The 17211-nt window shown below is 59.4% G+C and overlaps 1 protein-coding gene across 1 annotated transcript; it reads right to left on the bottom strand.

Moving 5' to 3' along the window:
- Positions 1 to 1874: 1874 nt before the first annotated feature.
- DPEP1 (dipeptidase 1) lies at positions 1875 to 8629 on the bottom strand. The gene is made up of 10 exons (XM_028096413.2): positions 8432 to 8629; positions 4220 to 4352; positions 3883 to 4015; positions 3590 to 3740; positions 3352 to 3421; positions 2855 to 3031; positions 2662 to 2746; positions 2507 to 2582; positions 2128 to 2263; positions 1875 to 2042 (listed from the first exon to the last, which is right to left on the bottom strand). The coding sequence occupies exons 1-10, from the start codon at positions 8533 to 8535 to the stop codon at positions 1875 to 1877; spliced, it is 1233 nt and encodes a 410-aa protein (XP_027952214.1). The 5' UTR covers positions 8536 to 8629.
- Positions 8630 to 17211: the final 8582 nt, after the last annotated feature.

Below are 17211 nucleotides of genomic sequence, written 5' to 3'. Positions count from 1 at the left end.
TTCTCTGTGTGCCAGAAACCACATGTGGACGCCCCCCTGGATACCAGAAACCACAAGTTTGCTCTAATCAGGCTCAATCTGGCCATTCCCCCCCCCCCATTTGTAACTTACTTGACAGAGGAAATCTGCCTCTCATGTACTCCTGTCTTTGCTCATCTGTCAACACAAAGCACAGAACTGTTCACCACCCCTCTGTGGGACAGTCCTTACTGAGCAGAGGACAGCGTGCGCGGTCCTTCACTCGGCCTCCCGGCGCTTGCCCAGAATGCCCCTGCTCTGCTCACGCACACCAGTGCCTGCATCCTTGCGCTCATCTTCTGTTATTCCACTGTGGGGGGCCCCATCCGAATTGAATCATGCACCTGCCGGCTGGCTGGAAACCCCCACCTCCCAGGGCCCTCACACCCACGCACATCTGCGTGTGAACAGGCTCCTTAGGGCTGCTTGTGCACCCCGTGTGGGCCTTACCAGGGGAGATGTGGCCCCTGGAGGAATCCGCCCGCAGCCTAAGGAGGGGGTTCCTGCAGCCTCTGTGTCCTGATTACCCATTCCCCCCGCCCCCCCCAGCGTGTCCTTCACTCCTCGGAAAGGTCTCTTGAGGTTGGAACAAGGTTGAGCAGAAATGGAAATAAACTAGCAGGACAAATTGAGGTTGGACAGCAGAGACCTCCCTGGGACCAGATAGGTTTTTGGGTGGCACCTGCAGTTGTGGCCTCTCGTGATTGCAGTTAGTTCGGGTAGCAAACTTTGGTGTGCTACCTCCGCAGCCCAGCAGAGGGACCCTTCCCACTGTCTCCGCCAGGTGGAGTTGGGGGCTTTGGGTGGGATCTGGCCAACTCAGGACAGAAACCCTTTAATGTTAAAGCAATCCTAAGTGATCCGCAAATCCCCACCAGTGTCCCTTCTGATCACGGCAGATCTGCCAGGGAATGAGAAGCAGGGACCCTCACAGGGGCGGGGGGAGCCAGGCAGGCACAGGTGGGTGACCCAGTTTCTGTTAGGGGCTGCACGAGGCTGTCCACTCATTTGTGGGCATCTTAGGGCCCAGGGCGCCTGGGCAGAGGAGCTCCTACCTCAGTATTAGAGCCTGTACCCGCCCAGATGGGGCATTCTTAGAGGCTCTGGCCTAGAATGGGGGCAGCAGGGCCAAGGGGCACAGTGCGGGCACATGTGTGTGCGTGAGGATGGGGGCGCACGTGTGTGAGGATGGGGGGCGCACGTGTGTGAGGATGGGGGCCGCACGTGTGTGCGTGAGGGTGGGGGGTGCACGTGCGTGTGATGGGGTGCACACATGTGTGCGTGAGGATGGGGCGCACGTGTGTGTGTGAGGATGGGGGTGCGCACGTGCGTGTGATGGGGTGCACACGTGAGGGTGGGGGCGCACACGGTGTGTGTGCGTCACGGTGTGGGGTGTGTGCCTTTGTGCAGGTGTGTGTGTGTGTGTGTACATGGGGAGGGGGCAACTGGAGCCTAGGCTGTTTTTAAAGACTTAAGCAGTGCCCATGCAACATTCTTTTAAGACCCTGAGCTCTTTCTGACCCCACTCTCCCAGGACCCAGGTACTGCTATGTCTGGAGGTCCAGCCTGGGACCATTTTCACAGAATTTGCCCTTGGATGCTCAGGAGCCCCCTTCCAGGGCTGGGGTGCTGAGGACACACACCCTCATGACTCAGAAGGGTTGTTGCCTTTATTGAGGGTCCACTGTGTGTCTGTCTGGCACTGCCCACAGCGTACTGCCCTCAAGTGAGCCCAGGTACCTGCTCAGGAGAGGCCAGGCCTTGTGCGTGGGGAGCAGCATCCTGGAATCTCCCTGCTCTGTTGGCCACAGTCTCCCCAGAGCTGTAGGGACCCAGGAGGTCCAGGTCCCAGAGCATCAAAGAAGACTCAGGCCGAGGAGGGTGGTGGTGAGGGAGGCCAGCAGGGCCCCTGGCCGGTGGTGGAAGCTGGGGGCCTCTGAGTAGCCATACTTGGTCCTGCAGGAGTCCTCCAGCTTGTCCAGTGGGATGGGCTCCTCCTCAGGAGTTTGCGTGTGATCGCTCACCTGGGGACAGACACGGGTTGGGCTGCCTGCCTGCCTGCTGGCCTGCCAACAACACTAAAAAAAAAAAACAACAGCCCCCCCTCACCTGTTCCACTGCCTCGAAGACCCTGAGCAGGTTGTCGGCCAGGGCGCCCCTGACCTCCACCTCTGTCCACTGCCTTCTGAGCAGCTCAGCCACCAGGTCTGGGTACTTGGACACGTCCTCAAGCCCCGAGGGGACCCTGACGTGAGGGCGGAGGGAACCAGGCTATGCATTCCAGGGCTCAGGGGCCCGTCCACCTCCCCACGCACCACTGAGTTGCCCAAGCCCTCATCCCAAGGCACGGGGAGTCCAGTGGGGTGGCCTTGTGACACATGCTGGGCCTGTCTGCAGTTACCCACTTCCTAGCTTCAGACCCTCATGACATGTTCATGGGGGTGTGACCCTCCCAGCTCGTCCACAGGACACTGGCCTTGCCCCTTACCTTGAAACACCGTCAAAGTCCCCACCAAAGCCCACAGCTCCGGCTCCCGCCACCTTCTTGATGTGGTCCAGATGGTCTGCCAAAGAAGGCAGCAGGTGTGGGTCCCGGGAGCAGGACCCCCGCCCCCGCCGCCGGGGCCGCTCACATCCACCTACCTGCTACCTGGGACAGGGTCGCCTCCTCTTGGCAGGAAACATACTTGTTGTAGAAATTCACCATCACCAGGCTGCCTGTCTGGTTCTGCTCAGGAGAGGGGTGGGGCTGTGGGCTCAGGAGGGAGAGCCGCCGGCCGGGACCAGCCCCGGGAGAGCGGGACGGAGCCCCACACCCTGCCCCACAGCCCCTCACCACCAGCTGGAGCACATCGTCGGGCACATTGCGCTGGTGCCGGCACAGGCTGTAGGCTGAGGAGTGGCTGAAGACGACGGGAGCCTTGGACAGACGCAGGGCCGCCTTCATGGTGGCCACGGACGCGTGGGCCAAGTCAATGATGACCCCCAGCCGGTTCATCTCCTTCACCACGCTCTGCAGGGACACGGGGTGCGAGGGCCAGGAAGGCTGCGCTGGGCACGCTGGTGTTTGCACAGCCTTCCGGGGCTCACCACAGCACCCCCCGACAAGTCCAGGCATGGGGGGGGTTGGGCAAGGGCCCCTTGCTGGGCCAGGGGCTCATGAACCCTTCAACGGCTGGGGGGTGACCCTCAGCTTCCAGTGAACACCCACCGTGGGACAACCCTTGCCAGCTCCGGCTGATAGGAAACCGAGGGCCTGAGAGGCAAGACCCTGGGTCCGGAGTCACCTCTTCTCGGAGGGGGACGGTGGTCCTTGCCGAACGCCCTGCTCACCTGGCCAAAGTCTGACAGGCCTTTGCTCTGGGCCTTGTCCTTTCCTGTGTCCACCAGCCAGTTGTCAGCCCTGGGAGAGCAGACAGCAGGTGTCCCAGGGGCAGAGTGCTCACCCCGGCCCACCCACGTCCCCGACGCCCGGAAGGACCGGGAGGTGCCGGGGGAGGGTAGAGCTGGTGTTTGGCCCCACCCTGTGACCCTCCCGCGTGGCCCGTGGGCCCTCCCCGGGGTCACTTACCAGGGCGTGTTGCAGCTGTGAGTGAGGGTCAGGTACCGCATGCCCAGGTGGTAGAGTGCCCGCAGGACGCCCAGGCTGCTGTCTATGGAGTGGCCGCCCTCCACGCCAACAAGACTGGCTACGCGCCCCTCCCGGAAGGCCTGCCGGATGCCTGTGAGGAGAGCCAGCTGGGGACGTGCCCGCGCGTCCCGGGAGCTTCCACAGGGCACACCTGGGCAGTCCTATAGCCGCTCTGTTCCGGGATGGGGCTGGGGCAGCAGGGGCTCGGGAGGGCGGGCTGGACCCGGACCCACCTGTGCTGTTGGTGACGCACACAAAGGTCTCAGGGTACATCTGGCACATGCGGTGGATGACATCGATCTGCTCCAGTATCCTCCTCACAGCATCTTTGTTCTGGGTGTCGCAAGGGGTGTATGCAGACCAGAACTAGGGGGCACAGGGGGAGGGGCTAGGAGCGGAGCCTCTGGGCCCCATCCCCAATGTGCACATGGGCGTCTCGGAGTCCCTCCCGTGGCCTGTGTGGCCATGAGTCCCCTCCGAAGGCTCGTGGACCCAAGGGGCTCGGGAGGTACCACCACCGGGCAGCCAGAACCCTGGCAGGGGCGAGTGCAGGGCTGAGCTGAGCCCTACCTGGCCCCCCACAAAGCCAGCCTTCAGCTTGGGGATGTTGGTGTGTGTTTGGGCGAGGCTCGTCAGGTTGGCCTTCTCTTGCTGGAGCTGGTTGTTGAACATGGTTAGCAGCTGCCAGGGAAGGTCGTTGTGCCTGGGGGGCCCGAGAGGGGGGCAGGAGACGGGTCAGAGGCAAGGCAGGATGGCCACATGCACCTGGGGCCTCCCCTGTTTCTCACGGGCTCAGAGCTAAAGCCAGCCACAGGGGTGACACATCGCTCCACGCTTATGGACACACCCGCACAGAGTAACTGCTCCGTTGTGCCCCACACCCAGCCCAGGTCCCCAGAGGGAAAAGCGGCCCTGGGCAGCGGGGCGGGAGCTGGGTGTGGGGCCCTGACCTTGACCGTTTTCACAAGTTAAGGATGAACTCCTCTCCTTGCAGGGGAGGGGGCAGGGATGTGGGTGTGGCCTGCCCTTGGGGGCCTGGCACCCCCACCCCATCTTCCTGGGGCAGCAGAAGGGCACCGGGGGCTCTGGGACAGCCCCGCCCCGTTTGTGCACACATCCTGATAGGCTTCCAAAGCACTGAGGCCCCTCTGAGTTTTCCCAGGAGCCAGTAGGGGTGAGTGCTTTGGAGGGAGAGAGGAGAGGAGGGAGGGAGGGGGAGGGGGGTTAAATGTCAGCAGCTGGTCGGGGCTGCAAAGGCAGAACCCACACGGCTGGGCAGATTCCTCCCTGGACCCAGGAACCAGGAGCAGCCCGAAGCAGGAGAGACCTCTGGGCCGCCAGGTCCCCCTAAGTTCCACATGTGGAAGAGGTATGGGCCAGGGAGCTGATTGGAAATGCAGAGTCTCAGGCCCAGCTCAGACCTGCCGGTTGGAATCCGCACTTTAATCAGCCGGGCCTGGAACGCGGGACACCTGTGGAGGCGCCCCTGCTGGATCCCTGACGCAGTGCCAAGGGGCCTTCGTCCTGGTGCCTCGCGGGCCCGCCCAGCCCCTTCCCAGGGGCACTGCCGGTGTGGGGGCCACTCCTGCTTTCGAGACCCCTCCCCCCAGGACGAGCAGCCCCGGCCTCACCCCCCATGCAGTGTCCCTCTCCAATCCTGGCTCCCGCCTCTCAGCTCCCACCTGTAACGGGGATGCTTCGGTACCTTCCTCAGAGCAAACTGAGGGAAGATGAGTAACTGCTACCACCCGGGCCTTGCAGGCCCGCCACCCCTGCTTTCTTGGGGGGCTCCTGCCACAGCTGCATCGTGATGTCACAGGTTGTGGGCTGCTGGCCAGGACGTCCGCCTTTGCTGACCAAGAGGTGGACGGGTAGCTGAACGCCAGAGTCCCGGTGCCTCTGGGTGCTGTCCTGGGGCAGGGCTGGGCAGGGCCCCTGGACGGGACTTCACTCCTTGCCTGATGATGCCCCACCCTCTAGCCGCCAGCCAGGAACCCACCGGTAGGGAGGGGCACTTTCCCTGGCGCCCAGGGTGGGGAACACAGGCCACCTTCACCCTGCGGTCAGCACTGCCACTCTGGAGCCTGCTCAACCCACCTTCCTTATCTGTGTGGTGGGGGCAGTGTCCTCGGTGGTGATATGAGGATCCTGCCCCTACTCCAAGGGGGGAGGTGACAGTTCCAAGCACTTGAAGGACAGCTAGCTATTGTAGGAGAGACTGCTGGTGGCTTGTTATCCATTCTCCACTTTTTCTTGGTAAGAACCACCTATTTTTTTTTTTAAGATTTTATTTATTTGTCAGAACACAGCAGGGGGAGTGGGAGAGGGAGAAGCAGGCCTCCCGCTGAGCAGGGAGCCCCATGCGGGGCTCGATCCCAGGACCCTGGGATCATGACCTGAGCCAAAGGCAGCCACTTCAACAACTGACCCACCCAGGTGCCCAAGAACCCCCTATTTTTAGCAGGGAACATGGCCATTTGAAATAAAGATACTTCCCTGCCCCTTTATAGCCGGGTGTGGCCATGTGACTAAGTTCTGCCCTTTGGTAGCTTCCAGAAGATCTCGTTTACAGACAGCTATTGCTCACTCTTGCCCTTTCCATGTCTCTTCCTCATTCCTGCTGGCTGGCGTGCAGATGTAGAGGCTGGAGCTGGTGCAGCCACTTTACACCATGAGGTCACTATGGGCATGATGGCCGCTATGTTCCATTATGGAAATCCATGCCAGGACTCCCTCTGGATTTCTCTTGTTGAAACCACTTACTTGGGTCTCTTACCTGCAAGAGTAATGCAGGTAGTGGGGCACCTGGGTGGCTCAGTTGGTTTGGCAACTGCCTTCAGCTCAGGTCATGATCCCGGAGTCCTGAGATCGAGTCCCACATTGGGCTCCAGGCTCAGCAGGGAGTCTGCTTCTCCCTCTGACCCTCTCCCCTCTCATGCTGTTTCTCTCTCTCTCTCTCTCTCTCTCAAATAAATAAATAAATAAAATCTTTTAAAAAAAAAGTAATTCAGGTAGCTAATACTAACTGATCTACTAGTATTGGATTTGGTCCTGTCAGCCTAGTTTTAACTTTCTAGCTCTTTGGACAATCCCAGATCCCCAAATCCCAGTTCCCTGAGTATTCCTGACTGTCTGGGCTCTCTGACCCATCTGACCCCACGTACAGGCCTCTGGACCCCCTGCCCCTGAACTCGGGCCCCCCTCTCCGTGCCCAGCTGCCCGCCCCCGCCCGCCCCTCAGAATGAAGGAGCAGAGCACCTTCCCGGGCTCATACAGTTGGCCTCCTACCAGACAGCGGGGGCTCCATCCAGGGTGGGAGCCCAGGGCAGCAGCCTCTGAGCAGACTTCGTGCCTCATCCCCCACGGAGCATGTATGGGGGGACCCTAAGGCCAGGAAGGAGGTACAGGGAAGGAAGCAAGGGCAGAGGGGTGCACACCAGCCTCCGGTGGCCCCTCCCTTCCCTAGGGCCGCCACAGCTCCCTGAGGCTCCCAAAGAAGGACGCATCCCATTTTCTCTGCTTTTCTTGCTGAGTTTTTTTCCGACAAAGCCCAGAGCATCTGCCAAATAGTCATGACTGTAACATTTATTGAGCAGTTACTGGTGCCGGAGACACACAGGGGCAGTCCTAACATCCCCCGCCCACGGGTGTGCTAGCGTGCACCTCCTGCAGCTCTTTGGACTGGACACACGGGGAACCGAGTCCCCGCTCTCTGCTGGCCTGCAGGGGAGGCGTGACAGGAAGGGCGGCAGGAATATAGCAGGGCTGAGGTGTGTGCCCGGCTGGGGTTTCACATGGTCAGCAAACCCAGGAAGAGACGAGGGTGGCAGCGTGCACATGAGGACAAGCAGGGACAGTGGGAGCCTGCCTTAGCATCCAGGGGTGTGGGGATGGCCAGGGTATGGCAGGGGGTGCGTCTCGGGGGCCAGTGGGGGACTTCGGCCATAGTCCGAGCTCAAAGGGAGACATGGCGGGTGGGGAACTTGAGCCAGAAGGACAGGAGCTGGGACCCAGGTCTCCCAGACTCCCTCTGGTGCAGCACTGAGACCAGACCTTGGCTGGTGGAAGCCAGGACAGTCAGAGGCTCACAGGTGACCCGGTGGAGGTGGAGAAGGAGGTCGGGAAGGAGGGTGGATGCAGATGCACTGGGAATTGGAGGGGACAGACCCTGCCAGGTTGGCTGTGACACCAGAGAAAGAACAAGGTGTCTCCAGGGTCTTGGCTGGAAAGGGGTCTGCGAGAGTGGGTGGGTCAGTGAGCACACAGGTGAGGTCAAGCTGTGCACCCAGCACAGAGGTAACCCGGAGACCCAGGGCCTGATGAGGTCTCCTCCAGGTGGATGCAGGACACGGAGGGGAATGAGAAAGGTCTCAGAGGAGGGTCGAGAGGGCCAGGAAAGGCCTCCCGGGGGCCCGTGGTAGATGCCACCTTACCTACAGCTTCAGGTGAAGAAGCTAAGGCCCCGAGAGGAACTATGGCTCCTTGGGCTATGTGGCTAGTTGGAGGCATGCCCGGGGCCAGGCCCCAACATCCTCCACCCCCAACATCCACTCCGAGCTGGGATCTGGCATTTAGGGTGCAGGAGGGGGCAGGTTGTAGGGCACCCCGGGAGCTGCAGAGGGCCACGGGGGCCTTGCAACTTCTCCATTCCTGCTGATGCTTTGGGGGTCCTCATGAAGAAGCTGAGGCCAGCAAAGGGCAAAGGCCGGGCCGTGGATGGGGAAAGTGAGTCCCCGTAGAGATAGGTCTGTCCCCAGTCCTGTCACGTGAGTGGCAACTTACCCGTCGATGACAGGTGTGCCCCGCATGATTCTCTCAGCCTCATCCCGGAACTGGTCTCCGGTGCAGAGGGCCACGAGGGGCCAGAGCCACCAGCTGATCCACATGATGTCTCCAGGGCCTGCTTCCAGCACTGCTGTGTGCGTCTGTCCTCTCCCGGCTGTCTTGAGCACCCCGGGGTCCAGCCGAGGCTGCAAGGAGCTGCTCTGTGTGCAGAAGAGAGAGCAGAGGTCTTTGGTCCAGGTGATTATTGCCAGGAGCTGTCCCATTCAAGGCTCCTGGCGTTCAATCAGTAACCAGTACTTCCTGGGAAGGGGGCGGGGGGCAGGTGGAACGTCCTGGACCTTATGGGCTGGGTGTCGCTGACTGGGCCTGGCAGTCGGAGGCTGCTGACCCCCGGGGGGCACCCAGAGCCGGTGAAAGGGCAGACTTGGGAGCACCGACAGTGCTGCTTGTGTCCTTACTCAACCTGGGACCTGAGACCTGCAGAGAAGGGCAACAGTTGTTCAGAGTTGCCCTCTTGTCATGTACCCCTTTGCTTGCGTGTAAAAAGTTTCACGTGAGCGTGGAAGACGGAACGCGGCCCCCCGGGGGGCTCCACCACACCCCACCCAGCGGCGGGGGCCAGCACCCAGCTCCTGGTCTGCAGCCCACTGGCGTCCCGGCCACCCCCATTCGGGCTGCAGGCTTCTGACCGCACAGGCTGGATGCACGGGGAACCGAGTCCCTGCTCTCTGCTGGGTTTGGGTCAGAAATCTGGAGTGTCAGCATTTCTCAGCCCGGCTGCCCCCTCAGGGCTCCCGATGCCCAGTCACTGCTGAGACAGGAGGATCCTGGTCCTAGGGCTGGGCCAGCGTCCAGGGTTCTAGGGGGCAGCAGGGCCGGGAGGGAGCCAGACCAGGAAGGCTGGCGAGAGGTGTGGGTGAGGCAGGGAGACCCCAGCCCCCTCTGGGTCCTTAGGGCCTTCTCGGCAGGGTGGGAGGGGGCACGCAGACCCCAGGCCCTCACCAGGTTCCCTGACGCCTCTGCCCCTGGAGGGCATTGGATCCTCAAGCAGACCTGCCCTGCAGAGTCCCCCTGTGTCCTCACCCCACCTCCCAGGACAGGCCCTGCCGTCCGCCTGGGAAGGGAGGCTGTGCCCCAGCCCTGGCCCGGCCACCATTAGCTGAGTGTCCTGTGCCTTCTCCCTGTGGGGTTTGCTGGCGGGAAGGCCCACGTGGGGGCCGTGCTGAGGGTACCAGCCCTCCTGCACTCCGGCTCCTCCCGCCCTCTCCCTCCCCCCACCACTCACACATCCTGAGAGGGCCGGTGGGAGGGATGTCCTCAGGGTCACTGGCCCCAGTCCCCATCAAGGACTTTCTCCGCCAGGACCCGCACCCCAACAGGGTGTCCTTGGGACCTGGCCGGGGGTCTGACCCTCACCCAACCCTGTGCAGAGAAGACCTGCCTTGACGGGTGAGGAGCAGAGTCCAGGCCCTCACTCTGGGCCCGGGGCTCCCGGCCGACCACGGCGTCAGGGGCGCTGTGAGGAAGCCCAGGGCTGGTTGGAACCAGGAGTCTCTGCGGAGGAGACGCACGCGTCTGCCTGCCCTCTTCCGTGTCCTGCCACAGACACGGTGTCCACTCACCTCCAACCTCCATGACCCGTCTCCTCGGGACCTGGACGCTGCCTCGTGGGTGGGCCTCGGTCTGCTGGGGCCCGTGGACCGGCCTTCCCCCCTGAGAGCTCCCCGCCTCTGCCAGCCTCTCTGGGAATCCATTCTCTGCTTTATTAACATGTGTCTACCCCCTATTTTTCTCTCTTTATTTCTAACTTTTTTTCTTATTTCAGAGTTGGATCCTAAGAGCACATAATTGCATTTTATTTCTTAATCTCATCTGAGCATGTTTGTCTTTAAATATGATCATTCAGGCCGGTCCACCCCTTCCTGTCCTACCTCCAGGCTCTCCCCTGTTCCTTGCTTTTGCCAAAATTTTCAGGTTATTTCAATTCCCTATCTCTGACACTCAGGAAGTTCCTTATTTTCTCCTCTCTTGATAGATATTTATTTGAATTTATTTCTCGCTTGTCTTACTTTCTTGGGCCGTTCCCCAGGCATGGTGGCACCCTTGTGACTTCACACGGGTAATGAGCCTGACCCTCCGTGTCCACCATCCGGCACCACCACCACGACGCCACAGGCCTGACTCCTTTGTTTGTACACGGTCTCGCTGGGTCCTGGGGTTCTCCATCCCTTCATCCGTCCCCACGTGGCCCAGGGGTTTGTCCTTTGAAACCTGCCTGACCCTTGATTTTGACCTTCTCTCCAATTTTCAAATTCAGAATTCCTTGGCTTTAATTATTTTTTTAAAAAATTAAATTCTTGGGGGGGCACCTGGGTGGCTCAGTCGGTTAAGCATCTGCCTTCGGCTCAGGTCATGATCTCAGGGTCCTGGGATCAAGTCCCACATGGGGTTCCCTGCTCAGTGGGGAGCCTGCTTCTCCCTCTGCCTCTCCCCCTGCTTGTGCGTGCACTCTCTCTCTCTGACAAACAAATAAAATCTTTAAAAAAATTAAATTCTTGGGGTGCCTGGGTGGCTCAGTCGGTGAAGTGTCTGTCTTCGACTCAGGTCCTGATCTCAGTTGAGCCGCGCATCAGACTCCCTGCTTAGTGGGGAGTCTGCTTCTCCCTCTGCCCCTCCCCCTGTGCTCTCTCTCTCTCTCTAATAAAATCTTTTAAAAGAATAAAATTAAAATAATAATTTTTTTAAAAAGCCCAGCAGAAAAAGTCTCACTATACCCTCACCCAACTCCACTGTGGGAGGTGTACTCCCATTACCCCTGAATGATGGGCTACGTGGCTCTAACTTTATTTCCAGCTTTGCACATTGTACCTCAACTTCCTATTTCCACTCACGGGGTTTGGTTCTCTCGAGGAGACTCCCTGGTTCCCTCAGGTACTCAGGAAGCACAGCAGTGGAAGGCACTGGCTTCAGGTGCAAATTCCAAAGTGGAGGGGGCCACCAAAACTTCAGTCCTCAAAGTAAATGGTAGTTTAGTGCAATATTTCTAAAAATCAAAAGTTTGTGCGAAAAAAATACATGGATAAAATATAAACTTTTAAGTGAAGACTGGGCCAGTATTCTGACTTTTCTTTCTGAGCCCAGCTCCAACACAGTTCCACCCACACTAGCCTCGGGGATGTTCACACTCTGGTTCCTAACACTGGCTGCTCAGGACAGAGGACAGTGTTTCCAGGAGTTGAGCTGTGTGACCATACTTCCTTGGGTGCTACTCAAAGGAGAGGGCTCAAGACCACTGGGATCAGCAACACATGGGAGGCCCCATGTGCCCTTGTTCAAATGTCATAAGCGTTCAGAGCATTACACCGAGTGTGAGCTGGCTCTGAGCCTGAGTGCAAGCCCTCCGGGCAGAGGCTCAAGTCCACACCGGGGATTCCATCTTACATCATTCCTTTGTTTGGCTCATGATTTGTGGGGGACAAGGCAGCGAGGCTGAGTGAGCTTGGGGTCAGACTGCTCGTACGAGCTGGTCAGATTTCTCAGCCTCAGTTTCTGTGCAAAATAGAAGTCACTGTGGTCGTGTTGCAAGTGCTAACAGCGCTCACCTCCCAGAACATGTCCAGTGGATCAAGACTCTCAACTCACACTTAAACCTGTTTGCTCTATATGGTTTTATTGTTCACTCTGGAGTTTCTGATTGCTTTTTCTTTTTCTTCCACTGGGTGTTATTATCATATTCTCAATCTGCCTCCACTATAAGCCTGCCTCTTTTTTTGGTTTATGTTCTTATTTTGTTAGAGCTGGTCCTTAAATCATTCCTTAGCAGTGGGTATGAGGGAAGTCAATGTCTGAGTCCTTGAGTGTTTGCACGTGTCTTTATGTTGTCCTCATAACTGGTCAGTGGTGGGCACCTGGGTGCCTCAGTCAAGTTTCTGCCTTCGGCTCAGGTCGCGATCCCAGGGTCCTGGGATGGAGTCCCGTGTCGGGCTCCCTGCTCAGCGCCCCCCTCCCCCGGCCTTCCACTTGAGCACTCTCTCTCTCTGATTGAGCTCTTTTGGATTCTCTTCTTCTTACCTGATGCTTGTCCTGTCTTCCACTATCACCTGGAGGATGCGGGTGCGGCACTTAGGAAGACTGCTCGTGGGGTTTGCTTTTCATTCCAGTTTCCTCCACTTGCTGTGGTTGCACATCCTCGTGTCGTAGCGGTTCGGGGAAAGCCAGGGGCCGGCCTGGCCCAGGCCGTTCCCTTTTTTTTTTTTTAAGATTTTATTTATTTATTTGAGACAGAGAGATTGAGAGAGAGAGAGCACATGAGAGGGGGGAGGGTCAGAGAGAGAAGCAGACTCCCTGCTGAGCAGGGAACCCGATGCGGGACTCGATCCGGGGACTCCAGGATCCTGACCCGAGCCAAAGGCAGTCGCCCAACCAACTGAGCCACCCAGGCGCCCAGGCCATTCCTTTTTAATGACTCAGTATGAGGAGAGAGGTGGGGAGGTGGAGAGCACACGCTGCAGAATCAGACCGCCCTGGCTTCAAGCTCCATGCTGTGGAAGATTGCACTTCCCCGCGGTGGCTGCAGCAAAGCCTCCCAGCCCACACGCTACCCTTACAGTGTGACGCTGACCGCTCGTTGAGAGGTGACAGCCTCCACCTCCCAGCTGATAGAAGGTGGCAGGCATGACTTCTGTGCCCCTCCCTGGCTCTGTCTCCTGGAGCCCTCCTCTGGAAACCTGGCCTAGCTGCTCTTGCCAACAGCCCTGGCGCAGTCCCGGCTGACAGGTAGATACGAGTCTTCAGGTGATCACAGCACCACCTGCGAGTCTTCCGGCTGAGGCCCAGATCCCGGGGGCCAGACACCAGCTGGCCCCCTGGCCCCCGATGGAGTCCCAGGCCACAGGAAAGCAGGTGCAAACATGACCACGTGCACCAGCTAAGTTGTGAGATCATTTGTTACACAGCAGTAGAGAACTGACACACTGGCCATTTTACTGTGAACAGTGACTTTGGTTTTCTAGTCTGTGAAATGGGGTTGAATAATCCCAACCTCACAGGTAGCTACTCTGCGTTCCACTCACAACTGCCACCTTATCTGTGCCCCACAGCTGCTTCCTTTTAGTCAAGGGAAGCCTCCTCTGCCCACCTCACATCTTGGTCTCACCTGGGGCTGGTGTGGGTGGTCCTCAGCCAGTGGTATGGAAGGAAGCTGGGCACAAGGCTCTTCCCAGCTCGCCCCTGGGAGGAATCGTGAGGCCACCCTGATGAGGCCCCTCTCAGACACTTCCCTCCTCCTGCCCCCATGGCCGCTTCCCATAGAAGCAGCCACCACCCAATCCTTGCCTCAAGCCCTGCTTTCCGGGGAGCCGCTCAGCAGTTTGCTTCAAATTGTACCACTTTTTATTTAAATAAAGGGAAAAGTGTTATTAGTTGAGAAGTCAGCATCACTTGCCATAAGCAGAAGGAACACAGGAAAATAAACACATGGAAACGGAACAGGGCTACTGAGTCTCAGCCAGAGCCAGAGGGAGATGGCACACAAAGTTATAGCTCTCCTGTCCGGGGAGGTGTCGCACCCCACCGGCGGGCAGAACCTCCGTACAAACCCGCTGCACAGGCAGCCAGGGGGCCACCAGAGGGCCCTGGGTCATCGGCCCCTCACAGAAGCGCCGGGGCATGAATTATCAGCTGAAGCTCACAAAGGATTATTCCACCCAGACCGCATCATGACGTGGGACTTCCCACCAGCTTCTCCTGCACTCCAACCAGCCCAGGGAGAGAGTTCACAGCAGAATGGAGGCCCCAAGATCCATGACTCACCCTCCTTCATGACACACATGCTCTGGAGCATGAACAAGCACATACAGACACACACACACAAACACGCAAACACACCCTACGACATACCTACGTTCACACCCCCCACACGCACAAAACAGAGTGACACAGTGACAGACACACACACACACCTCACACGCATGCAAACAAGCCCCCGCCCCCATAAACACCACCCAGAGCAGACATGTGCAGACCCCATCCACGTCCACATCTAGACATCCTGCATCTGCAAAAGTGGACACGCGCAGACACACCTGCCCATGACCCACTGCAGATGTGCACGTGGACATGACAGTCAAGAATGCTTGGACACATCCCACACCCATGCATGCAGACATATGTACATACTGAGGGACACACACATGCATGCTTTCCACATGTGATAAGCACACATACACTCAGCTATCAGATGTGTGCACATACAGAGACACACATTCCTAAGCACACACACCCTCAGACATAGGCACACCCAGGTGACCTCACACCCTGTCACACGCATGCCTAGTGCACGGTGGTCTTGGTGTCATTGTGGGCCACCTGGCCCCCACCCCCACCTCAGTGCCTGCAGCATAGCCCTCAGCCCCCGTGACCACTGATGGAGCGTGGCCTCCCGTGGGCTTGGAGAGAGGATGGAGGGGCACGGTGATATGTCCCTGGGGGGACTCAGGGTGCAGGGCCAGCTCCAGCCTTTCTCCCAGGCTACCTTGGCTCTGGAGTGTCTTCAAGCCCCTCAACCTTCCAGGCCCAGCCAGGAGGCCAGCACACTGGCCTCTACCCCCTAAAAGCCTCGCTCCCCAGTAGCCACATAGATGGGTTGTCTGCAGGCTGGTGGCTTCCCCACAGCCCTCCTGGTCCTGCCCTGCCCTCTACTCCCCCGGGGAGACCACAGGACCCTGCTGGCTCCCTCCACTGCTCTGAGTGTCGTGACCCACTGTCCACACAGCAGGGGTCCCCTCCCCCAGGGACGTCCCCAAGAGCCTCCTATGAGGTCAGCTGGAAAGGGAGGGTTCCAGCCTTGTCATCTGGTCTCACCACCTCCCCAACCCCAGGAGTGAACTTTTTTCTTTCTTTTTTTGAGAGAGAGAGAGGGAGAGCGAGCAGGGAGAGGGGCAGAGGGGGAGACAGAATCCTCAAGCCGACTCTCTGCTGAGCACGGAACCCGACGCGGGGCTTGATCCCAGGACCCTGAGATCACGACCTGAGCCGAAATCAAGGGTCAGACACTTAACCGACTGCACCCCCAGGCGCCCCCAGAAGCGACCTTCTTACCCCTCTGCATGGCATCCATCCATTACCCAAGGAGCCCAGAACCCAGCCTGCCGGGCCCTTCCTTTCCCCCCACTCACAGCACACTCCTCTGTTAGATACGCCTGACCTTGCCTGTCTCCCGCCGGGTCAAGCTCAGAGGCTCGCTGGGCATACAGCAGGTGCCCACTCATACATGCAGCCTCATCAGGCCGCTCTCCAGGGGTGGGGAGGACACAGGCCTCCTAGCGCCTGAGAGCCCGGGCCCCAGGCCCAGTTCCCAGGCTCCCCAAGACTCACCATGCACGGGATGGGGCGCACTGTCTGCCTCTTGGCTGCTGCTCCCAGCTCGTGAGGGCTGGGGGGGTGTTTCTGTGTTTCTCAAGTTCGTCCCGCCCCTGAGTCCTCCAGTCAGCTTCCCTCTCACATAAAAAGCCACCTCTTTAAAAACAAGTTCCCCCCGGGGCCTCTGCAATGCACCACAGCCACGGAGGGCAAGACCCAGGGGCTTAATGTCTTACACATGGCAGCTGTCTGTAGTTTCTGCCTCAGTCAGGCTTGTGCTTTCAGCTGTCCCCTGGGGCCCGGGATTCCCCTGCCCCGCAAGCTGGGCCTCAGCGCCTGGGGGCAGGCAGGAAGCCACAAGGACGCGGGTCCCCCAGAGGGTAATGTGGGGGTGCTCTCAGGTAGGCTATTGACATCAGGTGGGAGGGCGGAATCGAGAGCCAGGGATGAGGGGCCTAGGGGCTGGGGGCTCACAGAGAGCTCACCGGCCCCCGGGCAGCCTGTCACCCAAGCACCAGGGATGCCCACCCAGGCATTTTCTCCCAGTCGCCTAGGCTCTGCCCACTGCCCTCATTCCCTGGGGTCCAGAAGGACCTTCTGTGCCCAGGCTTAGGACATGCCCTGTCTCAGATACAGGAATGGGCTTGGCGCTGGCCTGGCCCATACGCTGGGGCCCTGGTTCCCATGTGTGTCATGGGGGGCGGGTGATTTCCCCCACATTCCAGCTATTAGAGGATCGAAAACAATCACGGACAGGAATGTCGTCTGGCAGAGCCATGGGGACTTTCGAAATCAGGAAGGTCTGTGTGGGGACCGGGCTAGCTGGGAGACAGCTTTACCAAGGGGATTCAGAATTCTGAGGCTGGGCTGGGGGCACATACCGTGGGGGGTGCTCTCTCTGGCCGGCAGCAAGCTGTCCCGACCCCACAGGGCAAGGGACACACAACACAGCTGGGCCAGCAGCCTGGGGTGGGGACAAGGTGGGGGGCATAGCCTCCACCACAGCTGTGGGACCCTCCTGGGCCTCAGTCACCCGTCTCTGAGTAGAAGCAGCCCCTGGTCAGGCGCTGCCGTTCACATCATACCTGGAGGAACATGGCTCAGTGATGCGGGGCTGAGCAGAGGGCTCAGCTGTTGGCTCTCCATCTCAGAGCTAAAGGGGACCTGGAGTGAGGAGGGGGCTCTGACAGACAGGGGTCCAGACTGAGGGCAGGGCTGCCCAGTAAACAGTGACGGGGGGGGGAGGGGGCACCCAGAAGAAGGGCTGCATGAGGGCCCTGCTCCAGGGAAGGTGGAGGAAGACCAGGGCTTCGGGGAGGCAGCCAGATGCAGGCCCTGGCCTGGAGGACCATCCCCCAGTCCCACATTCAGAATGGCACTGCTCTGGGGGCACAAAGACGACCGAGCAGAACTTCCCC

This window comes from Eumetopias jubatus, unplaced genomic scaffold, assembly GCF_037043125.1.
Source record: "Eumetopias jubatus isolate StellerSeaLion01/CBP00866 unplaced genomic scaffold, mEumJub1_p1.0 scaffold_10, whole genome shotgun sequence".
Lineage (NCBI taxonomy): Eukaryota > Metazoa > Chordata > Mammalia > Carnivora > Otariidae > Eumetopias > Eumetopias jubatus.
This window is presented reverse-complemented; position numbering and strand designations above follow the sequence as displayed.